The sequence below is a fragment of the Hippoglossus stenolepis genome, chromosome 17, assembly GCF_022539355.2.
Source record: "Hippoglossus stenolepis isolate QCI-W04-F060 chromosome 17, HSTE1.2, whole genome shotgun sequence".
NCBI lineage: Eukaryota > Metazoa > Chordata > Actinopteri > Pleuronectiformes > Pleuronectidae > Hippoglossus > Hippoglossus stenolepis.
In genome coordinates, this window is record NC_061499.1 from 7745428 (window position 1) to 7769698 (window position 24271).

General features: G+C 39.6%; 4 protein-coding genes across 5 annotated transcripts; all 4 read left to right on the top strand.

The window, feature by feature from the left end:
• The first annotated feature begins 371 nt into the window (after nt 1-371).
• LOC118125271 (transcription termination factor 1, mitochondrial) lies at nt 372-3277 on the top strand. The gene is made up of 2 exons (XM_035183709.2): nt 372-471; nt 1515-3277. Exon 2 carries the CDS (start codon nt 1564-1566, stop codon nt 2728-2730), a length of 1167 nt encoding a protein of 388 aa, XP_035039600.1. The 5' UTR covers nt 372-471; nt 1515-1563; the 3' UTR covers nt 2731-3277.
• A 217-nt stretch (nt 3278-3494) lies between these two features.
• Nucleotides 3495-8729, top strand: dus3l (dihydrouridine synthase 3-like (S. cerevisiae)). Of its 2 annotated transcripts, none has more exons than XM_035183530.2 (16): nt 3495-3584; nt 4191-4290; nt 4393-4654; nt 4739-5093; nt 5372-5448; nt 5551-5646; nt 5870-5911; nt 6129-6281; nt 6428-6544; nt 6865-6930; nt 7146-7256; nt 7419-7515; nt 7741-7816; nt 7905-8093; nt 8222-8350; nt 8488-8729. In XM_035183530.2, exons 2-16 carry the CDS (start codon nt 4214-4216, stop codon nt 8558-8560), a joined length of 1920 nt encoding a protein of 639 aa, XP_035039421.1. In that variant the 5' UTR covers nt 3495-3584; nt 4191-4213; the 3' UTR covers nt 8561-8729. The 2 variants fall into 2 exon arrangements, with proteins under 2 accessions (XP_035039421.1, XP_035039423.1); XM_035183532.2 differs by having other exon boundaries at nt 3502-3602.
• A 1242-nt stretch (nt 8730-9971) lies between these two features.
• LOC118125156 (zona pellucida sperm-binding protein 4-like) lies at nt 9972-14040 on the top strand. Its single transcript, XM_035183533.1, has 12 exons — nt 9972-10175; nt 11040-11333; nt 11418-11527; nt 11647-11818; nt 12053-12175; nt 12256-12428; nt 12832-12929; nt 13055-13203; nt 13289-13466; nt 13570-13705; nt 13831-13906; nt 13975-14040. The coding sequence occupies exons 1-11, from the start codon at nt 10031-10033 to the stop codon at nt 13897-13899; spliced, it is 1647 nt and encodes a 548-aa protein (XP_035039424.1). The 5' UTR covers nt 9972-10030; the 3' UTR covers nt 13900-13906; nt 13975-14040.
• Nucleotides 14041-15298: 1258 nt separating this feature from the next.
• LOC118125041 (cytosolic non-specific dipeptidase-like) lies at nt 15299-23777 on the top strand. Its single transcript, XM_035183392.1, has 12 exons — nt 15299-15453; nt 16623-16703; nt 17096-17239; nt 17413-17575; nt 18522-18610; nt 21131-21331; nt 21492-21576; nt 21712-21872; nt 22431-22595; nt 22926-23067; nt 23183-23330; nt 23573-23777. Exons 2-12 carry the CDS (start codon nt 16644-16646, stop codon nt 23637-23639), a joined length of 1425 nt encoding a protein of 474 aa, XP_035039283.1. The 5' UTR covers nt 15299-15453; nt 16623-16643; the 3' UTR covers nt 23640-23777.
• Nucleotides 23778-24271: the final 494 nt, after the last annotated feature.

Genomic DNA, 24271 nt, shown 5'->3' on the forward strand with positions numbered 1-24271 from the left:
TTAATTTAGTCTATAAATTTGGCTAATCCAAAAACTGGGTTGGGGTTGTTTGGATTTATAAAAAGCGTAAAAATAACAAGAGTAGGTAAACTAATGAGAATGAAATGGAGGTTACCATTATAATGGCCAGTTTCAGTGCCTATCGATGCAATCATCATCATATTTCACATTGTTTCTCATCATATCATCGGTTATTGCTACTTAATAATCTCACGTGTGCCTCCAGATCCAATGACAGGCAGGAACTTTAATGAAAACCTTTTGCTTCCATCTAGTGGTAAAAAAGTGAATTCCTTTTTACCTCCACACCGATAGATGGCGCTAACTACCAATGTCACGTTGTGGCTCTTTCCTCAAACGACAAAGTTGTGTGTTTCCGCTGTGTGCTGCTCTCAGACCTGTCAGAGGAGTAAACTCTCAGCAGCGTGAAGACAAACAACCCAACAGGAGACTTTCACTCATAGAGATAAGGTATCTGCTGTTTTATTAAATGTCGCGTGAAAAGGTATTCAGGTTGATCAATGGGTCAGTATTAAAAGTTATGTATTAGACTTCACGCACTGTTTGTAATATATATCGAGTGTTTCAGGCCCTATGTGGCTAAGTTAGAGTTTGAATAGTTGAACTTCATGCAGAACTTAATTCTATCTATGAACCTACCAACTCAGATTTGGTAACTCAGACAAATGTGCTTCTGTTTGTTATTGTGCTGCACGATATATGAACTTTATGCCCTGATACACTTCTAGTCAAATAGATTTCATATTTATATCTAAAACAGGCCTGAAAGAGCAATATGGACTAAAATGAAGTATAGCATGATATCAAGGATATGGAGAATGGATAGAACGTATTTATGGACACTGACTTTTCAAAGCATATAAAGAAACATTCATTTATTTATTCATTGAAACTAATGTAGTTGAAGTTACAAATATATATATATATGTTATAATTTGGGATGATCCATTCAAGGCATAGGTATGAGGTAAAGTTTAGTTTTGAAAATGAATACCTGGAGTTAAGAAGGGTCCTGAGGCAGGTTTAACATTACCTGTTAGAAACACTTTCTAAGTAAACCAGACCTGGTTGCAGGACTAATTTGGGACTAATAATATGTATTTTATATCAGTACTGGTGTCATTAACTACATTATATACTTGGCAACCTCCTGTTTATTCTTAATTTTGTATTTCATTACATTTATGTGACAGCTGTAGTCTTGGTTACCTTGCACATTTAGAGCTCACATAAAAAAGATCTGTTCAATAATTAAGATGTGATGCATTTAATAACCGTTCAAAAATATTTCCCACTCTAACACCCACATGTTAATAACAACAATTCTTCAATATATAACACATATATTTGTCTAAGAATATTTATATAGTGTATGTATATACTACAGTGTCATAGGTAGTTAAATGTTACCATCAAAGATCTCATTAAAACCTGCATTGTTTATGACACAGTGGTTATTGTGGTAAAGTGAGTTCATTTTTTGTTTCTTCTAGCTCCACTGACACTGGCGGTGATGTGACAGAGCAGCTGTCCTCTTGGAAAATGGCTGCGTTACCTGGTGTGAGGGCTCTCCTCAACCTCCATCAGTCCGTGACATTGCAGCACAGCTTGAGACTCATTCATGTACATTTGAGGTCAATGTGCCTTCCAGGGAAGCTTTGCACTGGTCCCACAAAAACCAATGAGCTCAAGCCTCCGGGGAACACAGAGAATGAGTCTCTGCTGGAGAACTTGAACCTCATGGGAGTTGATGTGAAAAAGGCTCGCCAGCGACAGCCCGGCGTGTTTCGTAAAGCTTTCACCAACGAGCAGGGCCTTGCTCAGTTTTTGCAAGGCAAAGGTGCCAGCCGCAGAATAATCGCCAGCATCGTATCCCGGTACCCCCGCGCTATCACTCGCTCGGTCGAACACTTGGAACAGCGCTGGGATCTGTGGAGGAACATCTTTATGACTGATGCAGAAATTGTGACCATCCTGGATCGCTCACCTGAGTCTTTCTTCCGCTCCAGTGATAATGGGAACCTGGAGAAGAACATACATTTTCTGACGTCGCTGGGACTGAACACCAAAGACCTCCACCGCCTGCTGACAACAGCGCCGCGGACATTCTCCAACAGTTTAGAGCTGAACAGGCAGATGGTGGAGTTTCTGGAAGACATCTGTGCAGAGCTGGGTGGGAAGAATCCAGAGCAGTTTGTAAAAGCTATCATAACCAGAAACCTTTACATTCTCATCCGAAGCACAAAGAGAGTCAAGACAAACATTGATATCCTCAGAGCATCTCTTAAGCTGAGTGATGCAGAACTGCTGGCTCTTCTACAAGGCCCTGTAGCGGAAATTCTGGATCTTTCAAACGAGTATCTGAAAAACAATTTTAGCAGCCTTCAGCAGAAGATGGTTTCCCTCGGCTGTCGGAGAGCTGACATTAAAAACCTGATCATTAGCTATCCAATGGTCCTGTACATTGGGTCGAGCACATTAAGTTTGAAACTGGACTGCCTGCTGAAAGGGGGAATAACCATGAATCAGATACTGGAGAAGCCCAAGGTTTTGGACTACAGCACAGAGAACATCACAGGGCGACTGGAGGAGCTGAAGAGAGTGGGGTATGATTTCCAGAAGAACGGCATCAACATCCTGGACTCCAGCCGAAAGCGGTTTGATGCAAAGATAGAAAAACTTACTGGCCCACCAGAAGATGGAATATAATTATGATCATGTTGGAAGGCACTTTTACTTCAACTTGGCTTCAGGATAGTCATGTTTTCTTGTTTCAACATTTACTCATTTATTTTGTGTTATATATAATTTCTGACAGATCTGATGTCTCTTCATCAATGTGACAATAAGTTTTCTTAATTGATTATTTGGTGAGCAAAAAGTCAGAAAGTAGTGACCATGAGCATCACAACCTCCCAAAACACACGCTGTGATCTTCAAAGATATTCAATTTATAAACATATAATAACGAACAGAGCTAATTCTCACATTTAAGAAGCGGGACATTTAGAATAGTTTGCATTTTCAAAAAAAAAACTACTTAAATGAAACAATTGTGTATCAGAACAGTTCCTTTATTTTATGTTGAATAACTAATTATTAAACTGACTGTTAAATGTTTCATCCCTTATATCAAGTGGAGTAATCAACAATATTTTTTTTGCTGACAGATGTAAAAAATGTATATGCACAGTGTTGACATGTTTGTTAATGACTACATGTTGATTGATTTTTGAAATAAAAGTTAATAACATAAGATCTGACTACATTATTTCCTATTCATGTGTTTATGTACTCATACAAACATTTTATTTTAGAAATATAGATATTAAGATGTATTTATATCTAAATAACATAATACGTTCTATTGTGACTATTCACGACAGACAAATAAAAGTATAATAAATAGTTATAATAGTCATAATAATAACTGGGAATAAGCACCACAGACATGTAGAGGCGGAACCAACCATCATTCGTTGCTAGTTTAGCACGGACGCCGCCTGACAGCTGCACAACATCATCCTCTCACGCTGCCGGATTGTTGCTGTGTGTCTCAGGGGGTGAGAAACACTAGTGAAGTCAGTTTCATACACTTAATGCGTCTTGATCTTTATGACGATACTTTTAAACAATCAAAAAAATAAATGAACAAGTCGTTGTTCGCGGTGTTGCACGCGTCAACTGTCTGTTAGCTGTTAGCTTGGTAGCATGGTCGCGATTTTGTCAGTTGATGTCAGCAGGATATGCCACACCAGCAGTTTACTGTGACAACCTTAGGAACAACACACAAGTGACTCGGTTCGTTTATATGTGGACGTTACAAGAAGCACATACATTTTCAAATCAGCTATTAAATGAATGGGAGGTATAGCTATCAGAAGAGAAGAGCAGATTGCAAAACATTCTGATGTTTGTGTTTATATGTGTGTGTGCTTTTAATTTATTCTGATTTCCATCTTTGATTTTCCTGTGTGACAATTATATTGCAATAATTATTCTTTATTGTTTTCATTGCCCAACCCTAATTGAAAGCCAAATTCCTTGTGACATAGAATTGTGATTCTGATTATATGATACCTATATATATGAGGATATGCAGCCTGATTGTGTCGAGACTCGCTGGATCATGAGATGAATAATGTTGTCGTGCTGTGTTTTAAACGAAGCTGGTCACCTGGTGAGGTCGGTGATGGAAAAAGCCGCGGAGGTCACCGCTGAGAAGGGGACAAATGTAGCTGTAAAGGGCGAAGCTGCCCTCAGACCTGAGTAAGGATCTTGTGAAATCCATCTGAGTCGTTCTGGAAACAGAAAGAAGTATGTTGAAACAACAGGATGCTTATTATCGTCTGCTTTTTCTTGTCATTGCAGATTCATAACAACCAAAGAAAAATTTCACAGCTATATAGACTCCGAGACAAAAGGAGGAAAGGCCAGTGATAATGGTGCAGCTGAGGAGACAAAGGAGACGTGTGTGCAGGGGCCTGAAGTGAAAAAGTTTAAACCCGACCCAGAGGAAAGGGCAAAGGAGGGGAAGCCCGATGGTAAACGCCTTCGAGGTCAAAATAAGTCGAGGCCGCACAAGAAGCCGACCACCTATGATGAAAAACGACTGTGTCTCTCCATCATTCAGGTATGAAGCGTTAACTGACCCTTCACGAACACGTACAATAACTCTGTCAGCTGATAGATGCTGTCCCGTCTTCTCTCCATTTAGGAGAACAGGGAGTGTCCCTTTGGAGACAAATGCCACTTTTACCATGACGTCGCTGAATACCTGGCATCCAAGCCGGCTGACATCGGGGAACGCTGCTACCTCTATGATACGTCTGGAAAATGTTCTTATGGTCTCTGCTGTCGCTTCGCCAAGGCGCACACGACACCTGAACTTCAAACCATGGAGAACGCAGAACTAATTAAGGCTCGCGAAGGCAGGAACCCGGTGAAGAACAGCTTGAGCAAAGACCTCCAGATTCGTCTGAGGAAGCGTTCTGTGCCCTTCACAAAGTCAGAGGAGTACCTGGAAACGCTTTCGAACAACAGGGACAAAAAAACCGAACAGCAAGGGAATGGTAAGAGGATTCAAGTGGTTTTAGATCTACTGATATGGATTTACATGTGTTTACAAGTATTTCTGCTCCTCCGTAAGCATGAAGCTGGCAATTATATTATAGTCTGAGTCTTATAATGTGTCTTTTAAATGGTTGAAATTTTACTGACACTGACAGAGTGCAGCAATTGGCAGTGAAAATGCAATGTCTCTAAAGTAGGGCTTGGTATCCAAATAGACATATTTAAAATTTGAATGGATTGAATTTGGTTTTATAACTCGGTTCTTTCACACACTCAGGTGAAGCGTGTCCAACTAAAGTATCCGCAGATCCAGCAGGAGGAGAGCAGCACGTCTCTACTGAAGCAGAAACACAGGTACAAAGTTGGAGTTCTACCTTTTATCATCAGTCTATCAATCAGATGACCATGGTGTTGTGTGGCATTTTGTAAATAGTTTTTTGGTTTCTTTGTGCCAAGCTTCAGTCCAGCCCAGATAAACAGCCTCCAGTAAAGACGGTCGGCCCACTGACTGATGAAGATGTCATCAAGTTGCGCCCATGTGAAAAGAAACAGGTACATCTCAGCCAACTTTATATCCTCCAAGATTACTGTATAATTTGTCAAAGTAGTTCCTTGACTTATTTTAAATAACACAAGAATAATCATCTTCTTGCTCAACAAACACTTAATTTAAAGCCAATTCACACTGATTAATATTTAAGAGACATTACATTTCTCTATAAGTAGTGTGCGTACATTGATAAGAAATTTGTGTCTTTGTGTTTCTTTGTTCAAGGTGGACTTTCGAGACAAGCTCTACCTTGCTCCTCTTACAACTGTAAGTACGACCAGACGAAATGAATATTGAAGTTTGTGTTAAAAGGTTAAATGATTCAAATCTGTGGCATCTTACAAAATTTGTATTGTCTATGGTTTGAAGTGTAGAGTGCTTGATTTTATGTGTAGTTTATGTTTAAAACAAACATATTACACTACTGAGAGAACAAGTTATATCAAATCAATGCCCATAATAATGCTTCCCCCTCTTTCCTCAGTGTGGAAATCTGCCTTTCCGCCGTGTGTGCAAGCGTTTTGGCGTAGACATCACCTGTGGGGAGATGGCCATGTGCACAAACCTGCTGCAGGGGCAGCAGTCCGAGTGGGCCCTGCTCAAGAGGCACGAAAGTGAAGATCTTTTCGGCGTCCAGGTGAAGTTATTGTGGAAAATCTTAAAACTCTTCAGAACTCATCCGAGCTGTTTAATAACTCTGCTCATGTTGTGATTTGGATAATGTCTACTTCTCAGTGAAAAGAAGTTTTTTTATCAGTGCTGAAATTAAAAATGTGTCTCCAGGTGGAGGGCTGCTTCCCCGACACCATGACGAGGTGTGCGGAGCTCATCAACAACAACACTGATGTCGACTTTGTGGACATTAACTCTGGATGCCCCATCGATCTCGTCTACAAGAAGGTAAACCTTCATCAAGGAAGGGTTCCAGAATCAGAGTCCCATTATTTATTTATTTTTCCTCCCTGCAGTGTAAACTGTTGCAACTTTAGATACACATGGGGCCCAGTGTGAAAGATTTCCTGATCAATATTATCAAACCTCTTTGGCTTTTATAGGTTCATTCTTAGACAATAAATGGTATAATATAGAATCATTCTTAAAATTGTAATGCACTGTAACTTTTAATTGAGTACATAAGGGAGGAAAGCAGGATTTAAAAGGAAATATAAAGCATCAATGTGACATTCTTTGAAAGATGTTTATTTGCTTTTCCTCATCAGGGCGGAGGCTGCGGCTTGATGACCCGCACCAGGAAGTTTGAACAGATTATCAAGGGAATGAATTATGTAAGTGTCTTATTTACCTTTTGTAAAACCTTACACAGAGAAGGTCAGTTATGCTTTGGTTTACCATACAAGAGGAAATACTCAAATCAAATGGTGACTATAACTGTACCTTGAAAACAACGTGTTTATTTAGCTTGGATCACATAGACAGTGATTCTACAAAGTTTCTAATTCAAAGTTAAAGGCTGGATGAAAACTTGTTTTTCTTCCTGCAGGTCCTTGATGTCCCTTTAACGGTCAAGATCCGCACTGGAGTTCAGGAGAAGAGCAACATGGCACACAAACTCATCCCAGAGATGAAAGATTGGGGCGTCTCCATGATCACGGTCAGGGTTTAAATAGCAGATGCATTCATACATAATAAAAGAGAGATGGGTTTGAGCAGTTTGTTTATCCTGCCAATAAAAAGATTTTACATGTTATACCTGCAAATTAAAATGATATGATTTGGGCATCGAACGATAATGATACTTGTCATTTTCTTCCAGCTGCATGGTCGATCCAGAGAGCAGCGCTACACTAAAGTAGCTGACTGGGACTATATCACCACCTGCTCCCAGTTGGCCAGTCCGGTCCCACTTTTTGGTATGTTAATATGTAAAGGATTGCAGCTGCACACAGAAAACTGAAGAGGGCAAAATGTTAATAAGGAGACAAATACTGGGAAAGAGAGAACAACCCCCTCTACTGTACAAAAACAGTAATACAATGAGGAAGTTTCACTTTTGTAAAGTCATGCACAGGCCATAAAAGAACATTCTGTTTGTGGGTGAAGAGGTGAGCTAAAGTGACTTGATTTTATTGTTCCAGGAAATGGAGACATTCTGTCCTATGAAGATGCCATGAAGGCAAAAGAGACTGGAGTTTCTGGTATTATGATTGCAAGGTACACAACATAGATAAAATAATGGTAATACCTGACAATAAAATATTACAGATCCCATAAAATTCTCTTTTGGATTTTGTCTTTTCAGGGGTGCTCTGATTAAGCCCTGGATCTTCACTGAGATAAAGGAGAGCAGACACTGGGACATCTCGTCCAGCGAGCGCCTGGACGTCCTCAGGGATTTCACCAACTTCGGTCTGGAGCACTGGGGCTCTGACACCCGGGGTGTGGAGAAGACCCGCACCTTCATGTTGGAGTGGCTCTCCTTCATGTGCAGGTGGGCACCATCATGCAATATATTTTATTTCTTCTTCCTAAACAAATATTATATAATTACTGTTTTTCATATGCTGTGGGAATATATGATAAAGTTTATTTTTCCTTCTTCATCCCTCTGTGTCTCAGATATATTCCAGTGGGTCTGTTGGAGCGAGTGCCTCAGAAAATCAACGATCGACCTCCGTACTACCTGGGCAGAAACTACCTGGAGTCACTGATGGCCAGTCAAAACGCTGGGGACTGGATCACGATTAGGTGAACAGGAAACTCATATATATATATATATATATATATATATATATATATAAAAACATTCAGCAAGCTCCATTAAGTCTAAAGAGATTGTTTAATGCATTTAATGACTATAACCTTTTACCCTCTCCCTTCTCCAGTGAAATGCTCCTCGGACCTGTCCCGAACAACTTCAACTTCCTGCCCAAACATAAAGCCAACTCCTACAAGTGATTTTCTCTTTGTCTGACAATCAAAACATCCATGTTTTTTTGAAAATCATTTTGTTTTAAATAATAAAAGACCGAATATCGAATTGCTTGTTCCTTTGACCTGTGATGCAATGAGTACATGGATGTTTGTATACTTTCAATATATGCAATAAAGTCTCTGGCCACACTAAGATGTTTACTTTTTAAAAAATGTATTTTTCAACTGATTACAAGAAATATTGAGATTTATAATCTGTAATTATGGAGTACATTTTTTAATCAATGGGGGAGACAGCTGAGTTTACTCATTTTGTTGTGATGTGAAATTAAGTTACTGGAATTAATGCAACACTGAGACCCCTTATACCCTGAGTCATCAGTCTGCGTGGCTACATGTATAGAGTATGACATTATATTACAACATCTGTATGAAGCTTGTAATATTATACTTTCAACTCAAAGACATTGATTCTACTTTGGGGGATTTTAGTAATTGATTGTCCACATAAAAAATTCTCATGGTGATGGTGTTATTTTACTGCTGGTAAATTTAAAATTTACATTACATTTTAAAAATCTTTTTGTGATAATATTTTTTTTTTATTTGGAAATTTTATGAAAATATAGAAAGTTACACTTTGGTTAATAGTTCAAATTTAATTTCTTCAAAATAGACAGGCCACTTTGTTAGGTTCAACTAATAATAAGATTATAATAATCATACGATCTAATCAGTTCTACCTTTACTAAGGTAATAATGTTCAGTTCTGATAGAGGTAATAATTAACCATATGTTTATGACTTAAGTTGTAGTTTGAAGTGGTGTTGAACTAGACCACATTACAATGAGAAGTGTTTCTAGTGTTTTGCAAACAACATTTAGGAAGAATATTAGAAATAATTTTTTGAAATAATGAAGCCCAATGCAACAACAATGACTAATTAACACCTGAAGGAACGTTTTAATAAAACCTGACCAATATACAAAGCTTTATAAAGGAAGAATATGTTTTATAGTTTTACTGGATTGCATCAGATCTTAAAGGCCAAACTCAAAGAATGCAAATGATACAACACAAAAACATCAGAGAGACATCATTTAAAAGTGATGGCAAAAGTCAACAATAAAAGAAAGTTGTTAAGGTTTAAAATTGTGTCTAATATGCATTTGCGTATTTGCCTAAAAAAAACAAGTTCAGGCCAAAGCGTAAATGATAATAAATCCTACAAAATAACACAAAACATTTTGATCACTTCATTTGTTATATACAAATAAATAATAACAATAATAAACATTGAACTTCCTCCTTTTCTGTTTCCTCGCAGCTGATTGGCGGGTTTCACTGAACACACCTGGGCCTTTAATTGGCCTCAGGTGACAATAAGCCATCAGGTGCAATCAATCGGACTCCGACTACTACTTGAACCGCTGCGGGGACACAGCGACTTTATCCGAGTATCATCGTCTGAGCTTGACCGTTCACTTACATCCATGGCTGGGCTCGGGGTCGAGCTGCTGGTTGGGCTGGTGCTGCTGCTGCTGCCGGTGCGGGGCTGGGAGCCGATCGACGAATCCAAGCTCCTCAGTCTGTACGAGGCCGGGCGCTGGACTGATGCTCGTGGCTTTTCTTCGGAAGGTAAACTTTAATGTCACTGTCTCTGCTATGATGTGTCTCCACACTCAGGACTTACATGTGCTGCAGAAGCAGGGAAACAGGCAAACCCATAACTCAAGACCCTAAACTGAGGACCTGTATGTACTTGAGATTGTTTTTGAGCAAGGAATTTTAAGTTGACCATATTTCAGGTGGAAAGTTGAGTCTTTAAAGGTTCAGTGAATAGAATTTAGTGGCGAATTTGCATGTTGCTGCTGAATACCTCTCCATTTCCAAACATCAAGGAGAACCTGTGGTAGCCTTCAGTTGTCCTAAAAACTCAAAGGTGTTTTAGTTTGGACTACTGTTAAAAAAAAAAAAAAAAAACATGGTGGCCTCCTTGGAGAGGACTTGCTCCAGCTGTAGATTTAAAGTATTTAAATATAAAAGGGCTATTCTAAGGTACAGGAAATTACAATTTGTATTTGCTGGTCTGAGTAATGTTAGTTAAATTGGGGAATTGATTTGACTTGTTAGTGCTCTTCATATATTTGTATCTCTTACTGTTGTGCAGTCAGGTTTTTAGCAGCACCTTTTTTTTTAACTAACCTTGTCTTGTATTCAATAAGTTGCATGTTCCCTTTTGTGGTTGGACTGTGACTTCTTTTAACTAAATGGACTGAATTTAGGATTGTGTAGCTATTTGTTAAATGTTCAATTGATTTGATCAGTGCACTCGGCTGTGGAGCTCGGTGTGCTCTCTTGGTGGAATTGATTGATCAGTCAACTTCAGTGGCTGAATTTTTACTCTTCAAACAAATCTCTACCTGAGAATTCTACATTAGGAAGCTTTTTTTTCTTGTAGTTTAATAAGATTTCTGTGTTTTTCATCTACCTACCCTCCAGGTTACGGCTATGAGCCAATTCCTGAAGATGAACTTCCTGAGGTTGAAGGTGCTGCCACCAGTAACATGGATGCTTTTGGTGACTATGGATTCCATGTGGCAGGTGGTGGTCCTGTTTTAACTAACCTGCCCAGCAGTACAGATGGTCAATATGAGGTGGAATTTGTGGACGCCCCACCAAGGAGTTGGACCAGTAGTACCAGTTTGGGCTCTAATGGCCTCGATGTTGTCTGTACTGAAAATGGCTTTCAAATTACTCTGCACACAGGGCAGTTAAGTGAAGTTAGAGTTTTGGGTAAGTACTTAGATTTTCTGATTATTTAAAAGTGAAGTTTAATTTTGATGAATGTTCTCTACTTAAGAATAAATTTCCCTCCAGGCTCAACAGACATGTTGCCTGTCATGGATGCTCCAGAGTCTTGTGGTTATGACGTGAACCCTCTCAGGAACACTTTGACTGTACCTTTTGGTGGATGCCATGTAAAACATGTAAGTTACTGAAGATGAATTGCTTTTGCATTTTCCACAAGATGGTTAGAACATGTAGTGCTCCATCTTGTTTTTTTTAATCCTAAAATTTAGTCTAATGGAAAAGCTCTATTTTGAAGTCATTTCAGACGGACAGCTACGGACTGGAGTTACTGTACATCAATGAGTTTGGTCGGACACAAGTTGCTACAGCATATTGCGAAGAAAGTCTGAAGTTTGACCCTGGCCAGCGCCCTCGCTCTGACAAACCTAAGGAAAAGTGCTTAACTCCACCACCATCACCAGCACAAAGTGAGTGCAAACAGAGATTGAGCAGAAATTCACTGGCACTGAGAAATGGCACATGCTGATGTGATGGCCAAAGATTTACCTCAGCTATCAGACTGAGCAAACATGAGATAGTATGTACCATCAACAGGAGTTAAGAGACTGAAGTATTTATACAATCTTGTGCCACTGAAGCTTAAGTGTCTTGACTTTTCTATTAGATCCCTTTTTTTTAAATGTCTATTGCACTTGTTTCAGATTGTGCAGTCGCTACGGGGGAAAGGGTGTCTTGTGGCGAGTCACAAATCTCCTCCGCGTATTGTGAAAAGATTGGGTGCTGTGTGGATTCTGTTTCATCTGTTTGCTACTATCCACTGGATGGTAAGGATTCTGTTTTCTAAGAAATTTTAGTATTTCAGAACCGGGTAACCTGACAGTTCTGATCTATATTTTCATTTTAGAGTGCACTGGGGATCAGCACTTTGTGTTTGCCATTCGCTTCGACTCTGCATCCATCCCTGTGGACCCCACCAAGCTTGTTATTCCTGGATATCCAAATTGTAAACCAGTCCTTGTTAATGACAAGGTCGCCATCTTCAAGTTTAAAGTTACAGAATGTGGAACTCGTGCATATGTAAGTTGACCCCCCCCCACATGACTCTTGAATAGTGCTACTGCTTAAATATAATTTGCAGCTGCTTTCAGTGCATTTTAAATGTCGCTGTCCAAAATGACAATATTACCATCAACACACGACTCACCCAGTGCACCCCTTGTGACAAGAAGTGACTAATATTACACCTAAACTTTACTTTGTGTGCCGCTTGTAGTTGCTTAAAGTTGGATCATGTTTCTCAGTTCACTTGATGTGAACACATCCTAGCACTGATTATAATCTCTCAACTGCTGCATGTCTCCAGTAAGATTAATTTGAATGGGCTTCATAGCTACTTGTCGCTTTAAAAATGCTTGCAGTACATTATAAACGCCTGAGAGACCTGATGCCCACCTGAGGAGAAAATTACTTCTCTTTACAGGAAGTGGGTGAGACAAAGATCTACTTGGCTGAGGTGCAATCTGTTGTCCAAGCTCTGAACCTCAAGTATGGCGTAATTACAAGAAGTGACCCACTCAAGTTAGTAATCTATACAGCACACCTAACTCTGTTGATGCAATTCTACTTAAGTTATTTACCATCTGTCTTAATGGTAGTTTTGGTTTTACACTAACATGCCAATCTTAAACCCCCTGTCTTTACAGATTCATGGTTGAGTGCCGCTACAGCAAAGATGGTAACACTCAGCAGTCACTGGCCAGTGTTGGTTACATGGTCATGACCCCATCGTCCACGTTGCCATCATCAGTCATTGCCTCTGGCTTGTATGCTGTTCAGTTGAGAATTGCTACAGGTCGGTATTCATTCGTTACAAAACCAAATGCAATTATCTTTGCTGGACTGGAGTAAAAGTTTGCTTGTCTGTATAATCCTAACAGATAGTGCGTACTCGAGTTACTTGCCCACTTACCAACAACCCTTGCGCCTGCTCCTTGGCAAACCGGTGTATCTTGAACTGTACCTGAATACTCCATTACCAAAGGCCGTAATTCTCGTCAACTACTGTCTAGCTTACCCTTTCTCTGCAAAGAATGCACTTGTGCTTGTTTATGAAAGGTAAGTATGACTGAGCCCACTGCCTTTTCATTAATATCCTTACCCTCTGTCCTCACCTATCAGTTATGTATAGGTGATGCATAACTTGGGTTTCCCTCTGTAGATGTGCAAACCCTTTTGACCCCAACGTGTCCATCCTTCAAGTCAGCGACGCTGTCAAATCACGCTACACGAAGCGCTTCATGGTCACTGCCTTCCAGTTCATGGATCAAACAACAAACAAGTACCTTGATGAAGAAGTGAGTGGAGAACTCGGAGCCAACACTGACTGTCCATGGACATTTAAACCTACGAGAATAGTATTGGAAGCATCTGTACTACTTGCAAATGATCACTAAAGCTTTCGAAATATTTTCTTCTGCAGATTTATTTCATGTGCTCTACAGAAGTGTGTTTTCCATCAGAAAAGATATGTGAAGAGCGGTGCATTTGATGGAAAGGTGAGTTTTAATCTTGAAAATTTGTCAATTCTATTAAATGTTGTCTAACCATGTTCTTTTGCTTCTAGGCACCATAGGGATTTGCTGCAACACCTGAGATGAACAAAACAATAAATGCAATATTTTAAATTACAGTAACAGTTTTTGGGTTTTTTTTAAAAAATATTCTCGTTCTGAACAATGCTATATAGACTTTGCTTTTCAATATAATCAGTTACAGGAAAGGTTAACTGGTAATTTGTTGAAGATTACCTGCAGAATTTTGGTCAGTCTAGTAGCTGCTAACTAGTCATGGTGGCATTGATAATCACATTCACAAACTTTTTTTGGGACACTGAAAAGGAAGTGTTTCACTGAATGCAACATTACAATAAACATGTTTTGGGACAGCAGCTTAGACTGTGTATATGCCATCTTGCACTGAACATTTGAAGTCTGTCTTTGCAGTAGTAATGTGGGAATGGAGCTTCTGTAGCAAGTTGCCACCTATACATGCGCTCGACCATTACATGTCTGTCTCAACTGTCAATCATGTCTTTTTCTTCTAGCAAAACTAAGTAAACCTGTAATTGCTAGAAAAAAATACTTTTGAACATGCATTGGTGTGATAACTGCAATGAAATGAAAAGTCCTCTTAGAGTTTTTATTTTGGCCCATGTAACATGGAGGAGGCAGGGATTTATGAACAGCACTACTACAGCCATTCACCAGATGGGGATCAAAATGCTTTGCTCACCACACATTCTGAAATTCCTGGAGGATCCTCATGTAACCTGACGGTTGTGAGGGTGAATGTTTTTTTGTAAATATTATTTAGAATCAAAAACTGGCCAACACACTCAAACTGGCCAACTCAAAATAGTCATGTACAACTTGGTGTCTGACCTTATGACATGGCATAAGCAGACTAAACAAAAACCCTTTTATATAATAAGAGAATAATCTGAGGTCAAATCGGTGAGTAAGGTTGGCACACTATTGGATAGGTAAAGCTTCATGTATATAAAATATTTTGAAGAGTAGATTTTTTTTTTTTTTATAAATCTGCATTTGTTGAAGTTAGCCGAAATGTTGGGTGTATTTGGTTCCTTATTGCAATATTCATTATGTGCCAATGAGTGAGTCCTGCTATGAGAAGATTGCCCAAAAAAAATTTGTAAAGATGCAGGTTGACAATGTTGTTGCATTTTAGAAACTTCAACTGTTGTCCATTTCAAATCTTTGTTTTAAAACTCACTTTTCAGTTTCTTTAGCTGTTGTAAAGAGGTGTGTGTGTGTGTGTGTGTGTGTTATACAATTTATTTAATAAACACTTGAGGTAATTTAGGAGTTAGTTGTAAGGATGGGGGGTGGGGGTCCTGGACCAGTCTATTCTCTGGCTCTTACGTGACGAAGCGTTTGCAGTTTACCCACAATTCTCTGCGCCAGGATTACGTGTTGGGGCTGTGTCGTGAACAAATCAGACTGAGTCGAAGCGCCTTCTAACCACAGGAGCTGTCAGGTGAGGAGTCGCATGTGGACTTCAGCTGCCGAGTGACCAACACGAAGTAAGTGCTGCCGATCACGTGCCTTGTTTCAGAAATCATACGGACAGGCTAGCTAGCTCTCGCCCAACGTAACCTGAAGTTACCAAACTGTATCATGTAGTTAGCCTGTCGGCTAACAGACGCGTTTCCCTGCGTCACCCTCAGTTAGATGGTGTGTTGAGTCGGGCTTGTATGTAAAGACAGATGTTAGGTATGTATTTATATGTTCATTCGTATAGGGGCAAGTACATAGCTGCTATAAACGTGTCCCTACACAAATGAGCTACGTAACATGCAACACCACAGCATTTGTAACCTACACTAATATTGTACACCCGTCCCCTTACGAGTTTTTAAAAAGCTCCAGTATCTCAATGCATAATATACACAACTTTCCTGAATTGAATATGTAACTTTTTATACATGTGGATGTATAAAAAGCCTGAACACATGCATATGCTAAATATGTCCCAAAAGTTGCAATTATACACTATTTTTCTATTGAAAATGCCCTGATAAACGAAGCTCATTTTCAGATTCAGTGCTAATAATGAATTTAGCGTATTTAAGTAATCAATGTTTCTGCGAGTATATGATTGTATAACCTTTGTGAATTATTTAGTGATCCCACTGAGGTTTTTAAATTGGACGTTTTCATACACAGTGAAATGATTTGGTGTGTGGAATTTAGTGACATCTAGTGGTGAAGTTGAATGTTGCAGCTCAATACCCCTCACCTCCCCTTCCAAACATGGAGAACCTGTGGCATCCTTCAGTTGTCATAAAAAGATATTTAATTTGTCCAGTTTGGAAGACTGTAAAAACATGGCGTCCTCCGTAGAGAGGACCCGCTCCCGATGTAAATATAAAGTATTTCAATGTAAAGGGCCCATTCTAGGGTAAAGAAAATAAATTGTACAATTTAGATAATCACACACTAATTTAGAAACTACAAGATGCACAAAATAGCAGGCCAGTCAGCTGTGCACTGTTGCAAAATCACACCAGCTCCACTTCCTGATATGGAACTTGCACTTCTGTCCCTCTCCCCACTTACAACGTGTGCATGACAGAGGAGACGGAAATCCAGCATTGGTCAGCATTTAGCAGGATGGCGTGTTCTTTGTCCTATAAAACAGCACGGGGTTGAAAGTAGACTCTCACACCCTTTCTGCCTGTTGAACCCTCAGCTCCTCCTGTCGCTGGCAAAGATGGCTCATCTTAAAACGCTTTTCAAGTATGTGGATGAACACCAGGATCTGTATGTGCAGGTAAGCTCATTCTGATGGAAGTTTTGACACAATAGTTTAATGCAAGATTAATGTTAGCTGTGTTACTCTGACAGTCCACTTATCTTTGGACTGATAAGAAGTGTCTCCCAAATAGCTCTCGTAACTCAATGCAGTTATGTTGTGTTTCTCTTTGTTAATGAAGAGCGTTGTAACTCATTCATTTTGAGTGAGCTTGGGTTAGATGTGTGAGCCATATGTGATAAAAGTTGAGCTAGTGGACCCCAGCAAATCCCATTAGTGACATGTTAACAGTAGCTGCAGTTAAAGTTAATGGAAACCGAACTGTGCTAAGTAACACTAGTTCCACTTTACAATTTGGAATGAAGCTTTAACCAAGCCTTACGTTTATGTGAATGTTTTTAATTTCCTAGCGTCTTGCTGATTGGGTGGCAGTGCAGAGTGTGTCTGCTTGGCCAGAGAAGCGTGGGGAGATCAAGAAGATGATGGAAATGGCCGCCAAGGACATCGAGAGACTGGGGGGCACAGTGGAGATGGTTGACATTGGCAAACAGAAGGTGAGTGTGTGCTGTTAATGTTTTTCTGGAACTTTTTCATGCTACTTTTGAAACAGGATTCCGAACAGTGTGCCTATTTCAACAAAATGCATTCTCTCCAGAAACTTTAACCTCTCCAAAAAGGTAGCTATATAATATACCCATTAATTATATTATACATTTTTTTAACGCAGCTTCCTTCTGGAGAGGAGATCCCCCTGCCTCCTATCGTGCTGGGGCAGTTGGGGTCAGACCCTGGTAAGAAGACTGTGTGTATCTACGGCCACCTTGATGTCCAGCCAGCCAGTATTGATGACGGCTGGGATACAGAGCCTTTCACTCTGGTGGAGAAAGATGGTAAGAACAAAACCATATCAGCTGAGTTGTATAAAAATTATCAAAGTAGTTTGAATGAGGCATATAATAAAACATTTGAACATCACTTTCTCTTACTAATATGATCAAACTTGTTCTTTTTCAACAGCATTACTGAAATGTAACTTTGAGTTAATTATCCTTTGCGCTTTTATCAGCTTCGTTCTTGTGATCATATCACTGTTTGCATATTTCCAAAGTCCAGCCCAGAGCCATATTCTTAATCATGTCTTATCTGCAGTACTCACAGATCGAGTTGAACCAGTGCTGTTGTTTTTAAGTAGAATCAGCAATAGGCTCGGCTTTCCAGAGGGCAAAAGGGCATAATATATTGAGACAACTTTTCACATCCTTCCTTGTTTTTGCTTGCTGGATTTTTGGTTCAACTAATATCAATACCCAAATCATCTTGTGTATTGTCTGGTGACAGTCAGCTGACAGAAAGAACAACATCCACTTCCTCTGGTCCGCTTCCTGTCTGTTGAATTATTTTCTTACTCGCAACATGTTTCACTTTCTATTTCTTCTAACCTTGCTCCCACTTATATAATGTGCAAGCGATCTGCAACTTTGTCTGTACATATTGTGTGGGGCTGTAGATATAACAACCCAAAGAGGTAATTTTCCAGCAGGGAATAAAAATGTTGGAGTAATAATGGATGGATAGATAACTTTTCTTCTCTTTCATTCTGTCTAAGAATAGTCAGATGACACCAGAGAAAGTAAAAACATGTTACCTGAATCAAGTGTTTATCTCAGACTCAGCTCTGAACTTACCTGAACTGTATTTGCCACAGGGAGAGAAGAGGTGAACATTGAGACTGACAGTAACACAGACTTTTTTCTGCAAACAAAAACAATCAGAATAATTTGAAAGACGTAACAATCTCAAGTAAAGTCTAAACTAAAACGTTCATTGTCTTTACAGGTAAGCTCTTTGGAAGAGGTTCTACTGATGACAAGGGTCCAGTGTTGGCCTGGTTTAACTGCATTGAGGCCCACCAGAAGATCCAGCAGGTAGATACAAACTTAAACATTTAGATCACACTTTAATTCATAATCATATGGTCGGATTAACTGATATTAAAGGAAAAGTTATAGCACAGTGCAATTCTGCAGAAATGAATTAGGTCAGTGATAGAGTACAGAACTGATTTGATAATTACTTGTTGATCACGTCTGACCTGTCATCGTGAAAGTGGTCAAAGGTCTCTGAGTGAAATTGTGAATGGTGTTGCAGATTTTATCCAACCAACACTTAATGATTAATCCAAGTCACATCCCTGAAACGACAAGTGTCACGACATGTGACATTGGTTTTATCAAGTAAAAAAATTACACAGGATATGCTTAACTTTCACTCAGCAGCTCCAGTCAACAAATCCAGTAGCTATTCTATGATCAAAAGATATTGTGATTTTTATTGCACAGTTTCAACACTGGAAAGTGGGGCACAAGAATTTAAGTTGTATGAACAGCTTCAAAGAGATAATCGGTTTCAACTGAAACCAGTCTTTCTTCTGAGCATAGCTAGAAGCAGCTTGTTCCAGTGGGGTAGGCCCAACTCAACAATGCGTGGGGGGAACCGGGAATATTTCTTGGAAGGTGTCGTGATAAGCCCCTGTACAGGAGTTCCTGTTCCAGCTCTCCGTTTAAAGGGTCAGAGTCTCAGGCTCCTAACAGATTTACTCAAAAAGAGATTCACTAAAACTTGTTTAAGCTGGTGGTGAGGAGACACGCCTAGCTTCTAACTGCCTACGTGCAAGCGTCTACCCTGCTTCCACTGAAATAGTCTAATTCTGAATAGCTTGATGAGAAAAAACGTATTTCAGTCACGCACGTTAACGGCAGCTCTCCTCTCATAATCTGAGCACTTGTAAGTTGCTAGGAATTGTTTAGTGGCCTTGTTAAGCCCCAAGGATCTGTGTCAAAATGATTGGCTAGAGTAACCTTTAAGAATCTGTAAATTGTTAAAAATCACCAAAGAAATCCATTTACTATCATACTGAGCACAAATTCAATGTCCGCAACTTCTCTTATTAATTAATATCTTTATTGCATTTGTTTTAGCAGAGGCAAAGCGTACAGCATTAATCAAAATACAATATTAAAGTTTAAAAGGTAAAGAGTAAAAATATAAAAGATAAAAACTTCAGCATACTGTAATAAAATTCAAAACATTATATTTGGAGAGAGAGAGTGAAGGGCGGCTTGGCCGAAGCCACCTCTCGATTCCTACCAAAAGTCTGAATTCTGTTGAGATTTCCAAAATCCGTACAAAGTCCAATAGTCGTCTTTTGTAATCAAAAACTCCAATGGTAGGGCAGGTAAAAGTATCCACAGAACGAACTGTGTAATCCACAGCTCCCCTGGCTTGTCTCGTTGATGAGATAGTTGACTTCCCAAAATAGTTAAATCCAAGCTGTAGATATAATCCATGGATGCTCTCTCTCTACGAGAGGAGACTACATTTTCTATCTCTCGTCTGCATCTGGGAAGGGCCTTCGCCGGTCAGCATAACTGCAGAGAAAGAAGCAACTCTACTTTCCCCAGTTTACCCCTTAAATACCTCTCCCACTCTCTCCTCCCCTTTTCTGGACTGTTCCCAGGTATCATCACAATGATTTAGCAGTTATGAGAAGTTGTCATTGTGATAAAACAGCTTATACAATACATACACAGTGTTTGACCATTATCGACCCTGCCCCACCCTGCTATCTACTGCACTTCCCTATTTTCACAGAATAGTTCCTCTTTCTCCAACAGGTTTTTAGAGAAAAGTTCCTCTTTCTCCAACGACTTTGACTCTGAGGGGCAGAAATATAAGGTCTAACACTTAAAGCTCATAAGGCATTGAAAGAATTGGCCCTTACCTGTTATATATTTCATTAATTATCTCTTTAACAAATGGACTTCTGGTTATATTTCATTCATTTTACCAAAGGTTCTGTACTTAAATCACTCATGATTTGTTTTCTTATTAGTGACACTAGTTACTTAACGCAGCAGGTTATATGTAATAATCATTACTTTAAGCATGCTACACACCAGTATTATGTACCTTTACTTGCTTTAGGCACGTGAGATCCCTTACATTTCACGACAGAGGGTATCTCCAGATGATAAGTCACAGTTCAAGGTCAACAAAAATATATAATATCCTCATATTATGGGGCGACAGATGATCTAAAACCTATATTGATCAGAAAATGATTCCTCATCATGTGACATTGTGTGATAAGTGATGTCTTAAAGTCACAATTATTGTATTTTTTAAATTTTATTTTTCGATGTATCACATTCTGTAGGGCCAAAGACACAACCTATAGATTCTATGGATAGAAAAGTAATTTGTGATTACATGCTTGGAAGGACATCATCCCGATGTCACTATAAACAAAAAATGATGTCCTACAAAGAAGTAATTCAACAACCTTTACAACCAATAACATAAGAGACAGAATTAACAGCTAAGTCACGTATTGATGATGTAAAGAGACATTTTAACAGTTAAGTTTATCTCTCTTCATTTTCCAGGAGCTTCCCATCAATATCAAGTTCTGCTTCGAGGGGATGGAGGAGTCTGGATCTGAGGGCCTAGATGAGCTAGTGCTATCTCGGAAAGACACCTTCTTAAAAGACGTGGACTACGTCTGCATCTCTGACAACTACTGGCTGGGCAAGACCAAACCCTGCATCACCTATGGTCTGAGAGGAATCTGCTACTTCTTCATTGAGGTGGAGTCAAATTGATGCGATGTTTTAACTTTTAGAACAATCCGTTAAACTGTGGTCCTACAGAATTGAATGATGCAGCAGAACATCTGTGATTCTGCATTCTGCGAAATTGCGTTTCGATGCAGCACATCACCATAACAGTTTATTCTTATCTTTCAAGGTGAATTGCTGTGAGAAGGACCTGCACTCGGGGGTGTTTGGCGGCTCTGTTCATGAGGCTATGACCGACCTTATTGCACTTATGGGCAAGTGAAGCTGATTATTGAATTATAACCTCATTAACCCATTTGAGTGCAATTTTAGAAGCAAACTCGGATCATAAACGAACGCTTCTCTGAACTGTAGCAGTTTTAATCTCCTGTTTGTCACATGTTAAACAGGCTCCCTGGTCAACGGGAAGGGACAGATTTTGGTTCCTGGGATGAGCGACGAAGTGGCCCCTCTGACGGAAGACGAGAAAAAGCTGTATGAGAAAATTGAGTTTGATTTGGATGAGTACTGCAAAGATGTTGGAGTTAAACATCTGCTGCATGAGACAAAGGCAAGGAGCTTATTTCTCTTCTGTACATTGAGGCACTTCTCTGAGGCCATTTTCCTTGTTGTACTGCTGTGATCCAGGTCGCAGGTCATAGAAACTGAGAAACTATTATAATGTCACTGCTACCCGACTGATCAGCAGCTCAAAAGACAGAGGATAGATCTGTTTAATCTGTTCACTTCCTGGCTTGAATAGATGTGTCAAGTGCAGTAATGTTTCAGAGTAAAAATGTCGTACTGATCACTATCAAACACTAGTGTTAGCTACAAACTGGTTGAATGCTAACACTAGCTATTGTCTAATCGTAGCTAATGGGGCTATCAAATACGTTGTTTGACCGTGACACATGTCCCTCCAGATTTTAAATATTCGTTCTCTAGTTGGTGATCAGTTGAGGAGGGGAGAAATGATAAGTTTGTCAGATTCCCTAGGTTTATACGACTTGCAGCCTAGATCACAGTAGTACAACCGTGACGCGTGTGTGAGATGTTAAAGGAAAATGGCTGCCGTATTAATATGGTGAATGCTAAGGTGTATTAATCCTATTATTTTTCCCTGCAGGAGAAAATCCTAATGCACCGCTGGAGGTACCCATCTCTCTCTCTTCATGGGATCGAGGGGGCTTTCTCTGAAACAGGTGCCAAGACTGTTATCCCCCGCAAGGTCATTGGCAAGTTTTCCATCCGACTCGTCCCTGACATGGATCCCACAGTTGTGGAGAAGAAGGTAGACCATGAAATTGAATGGTAGTGTCTAACACTAACTCTAATTAAATCCTCTGGTAGTTTTTATGTGGAAAATATTAGTCCCTGTCAGTGAAATTTTAAAGTTAATGACTTCACCAATCACCATGTATCTAACAGATGACTCGCTTGGTTACGCTGTTCTGGATAGAATTATGTCTACAACTAAAATTGTGCCAGTAAAGCAGATTTATAGAGCAGCATAACATTTTATTTTTGGTGTTTGGCCTTTTGATTAAACATATATATGTACTGTATGTATGAATTTATTGGTCCTTTGGTTTCTCTGATATTCTTTCCTTTTATTTTCAAGGTTATCGACCATCTGAAGAAGACATTTGCTGAAACGGGATCCCCAAACAAACTCAATGTATATATGGGCCATGGAGCCAAGGCCTGGGTCTCTGACTTTAACCACCCGCACTACATGGCTGGTCGAAAAGCCATGAAGACAGGTACAAAGACTTAGTCACCAGACCTTTTGATGGAAATTCTTACGGCCCAGGAGGGATTTTCATTTGACTGGATTACTATTCTAACCTTCATATCATCCTCCTTGCTGTGCCGTAGTCTTTGGTGTGGAGCCTGACCTGACCCGCGAGGGTGGAAGCATCCCCGTCACCCTGACCTTCCAGGAGGCCACAGGGCGTAACGTCATGCTGCTTCCAATCGGATCCTCCGATGATGGAGCTCACTCCCAGAATGAGAAACTCAACAGGTATCACAGTGCAGTTTAGTTTACTTTCACACCCACACCTCTCCAGCTAAAAAAAGCTCACTGGAAAAGAAATGGTATTGATCATGCCAAAGAAAACATTATGTAAGGCGTGTTTTTAGTAAGTTGTTGTTAAGGTGTTCCACCCAAGTTGGAAAGAAAATGTGTCCGTTCTATTGCAGTTTGTATTAAACAACTATTCACTGTCTAAACAAACTCATCACTATTTTATATTTCACTTTCAGATCCAACTACATTCAGGGAACCAAGATGCTGGGTGCATATTTCCATGAGGTCTCTCAGCTGGAATGAAGTAATGTCTCATCATGAAAAATGTAAAAGAGTGTCCATCCTCACTATCAGAGCTGTAGGACTTTGTGGTATGATTTACCTTCCACAGTTTACGTTTTGTACACACTGCCTCCTTATAATAAAAGTGTTTCTTTGTTACTGTTGTCTTGTTTCTTTATCACCTCGATAGGGTTTTCCTTAAATGAGTAGCCTCAATTACCTTCTCACAGCAATGTCACAGGATTTAGTTTCAGGTTAAAAGTGAGAAGATGTGCACACAACGACCAGGATGTAATTGCAGTAAGACTTTGTTGCACATGGTCATAATGTAATAACTGCCCATGATTGCTAAATGGTTGGTTGATGGTATGGATTGTAAGGATCTTGATATATACCAGTAGCTAAACACATTGTACATTAGAGCAGGAACACAACATTTAAACTAGATTCTTCTTTAACAAACCATATGCTGCTTTTCATTGTACACATCTTCAGTGAACCTGGGGTCATACAGTGATCATCAGACACCCTCGCCAGGAGGGACCCTGCTAGAGGTGATCAGTCCATATCCTGCTCTCTTAGGTTTATTTGACACTATGAGATATTCCTTTTGATAAAGATCTTTCTGACGCCACATACGAAGCACAGTGAAA

What these genes read in the sequence shown, in the direction of transcription:
- dus3l (XM_035183530.2), top strand. Translation starts at nt 4,214, where the DNA reads ATGGAAAAAGCCGCGGAGGTCACCGCTGAGAAGGGGACAAATGTAGCT. An exon ending in CTACTGAAGCAGAAACACAG is followed by an intron (nt 5,449 to 5,550) that starts GTACAAAGTTGG and finishes CTTTGTGCCAAG; the next exon opens with CTTCAGTCCAGCCCAGATAA. An exon ending in TTATCAAGGGAATGAATTAT is followed by an intron (nt 6,931 to 7,145) that starts GTAAGTGTCTTA and finishes TTCTTCCTGCAG; the next exon opens with GTCCTTGATGTCCCTTTAAC.
- LOC118125156 (XM_035183533.1), top strand. Translation starts at nt 10,031, where the DNA reads ATGGCTGGGCTCGGGGTCGAGCTGCTGGTTGGGCTGGTGCTGCTGCTG. An exon ending in TCGTGGCTTTTCTTCGGAAG is followed by an intron (nt 10,176 to 11,039) that starts GTAAACTTTAAT and finishes CCTACCCTCCAG; the next exon opens with GTTACGGCTATGAGCCAATT. An exon ending in TTGCTACTATCCACTGGATG is followed by an intron (nt 12,176 to 12,255) that starts GTAAGGATTCTG and finishes TTTTCATTTTAG; the next exon opens with AGTGCACTGGGGATCAGCAC.
- LOC118125041 (XM_035183392.1), top strand. Translation starts at nt 16,644, where the DNA reads ATGGCTCATCTTAAAACGCTTTTCAAGTATGTGGATGAACACCAGGAT. An exon ending in CCCACCAGAAGATCCAGCAG is followed by an intron (nt 18,611 to 21,130) that starts GTAGATACAAAC and finishes TTCATTTTCCAG; the next exon opens with GAGCTTCCCATCAATATCAA. An exon ending in CGACCTTATTGCACTTATGG is followed by an intron (nt 21,577 to 21,711) that starts GCAAGTGAAGCT and finishes CATGTTAAACAG; the next exon opens with GCTCCCTGGTCAACGGGAAG.
- LOC118125271 (XM_035183709.2), top strand. Translation starts at nt 1,564, where the DNA reads ATGGCTGCGTTACCTGGTGTGAGGGCTCTCCTCAACCTCCATCAGTCC.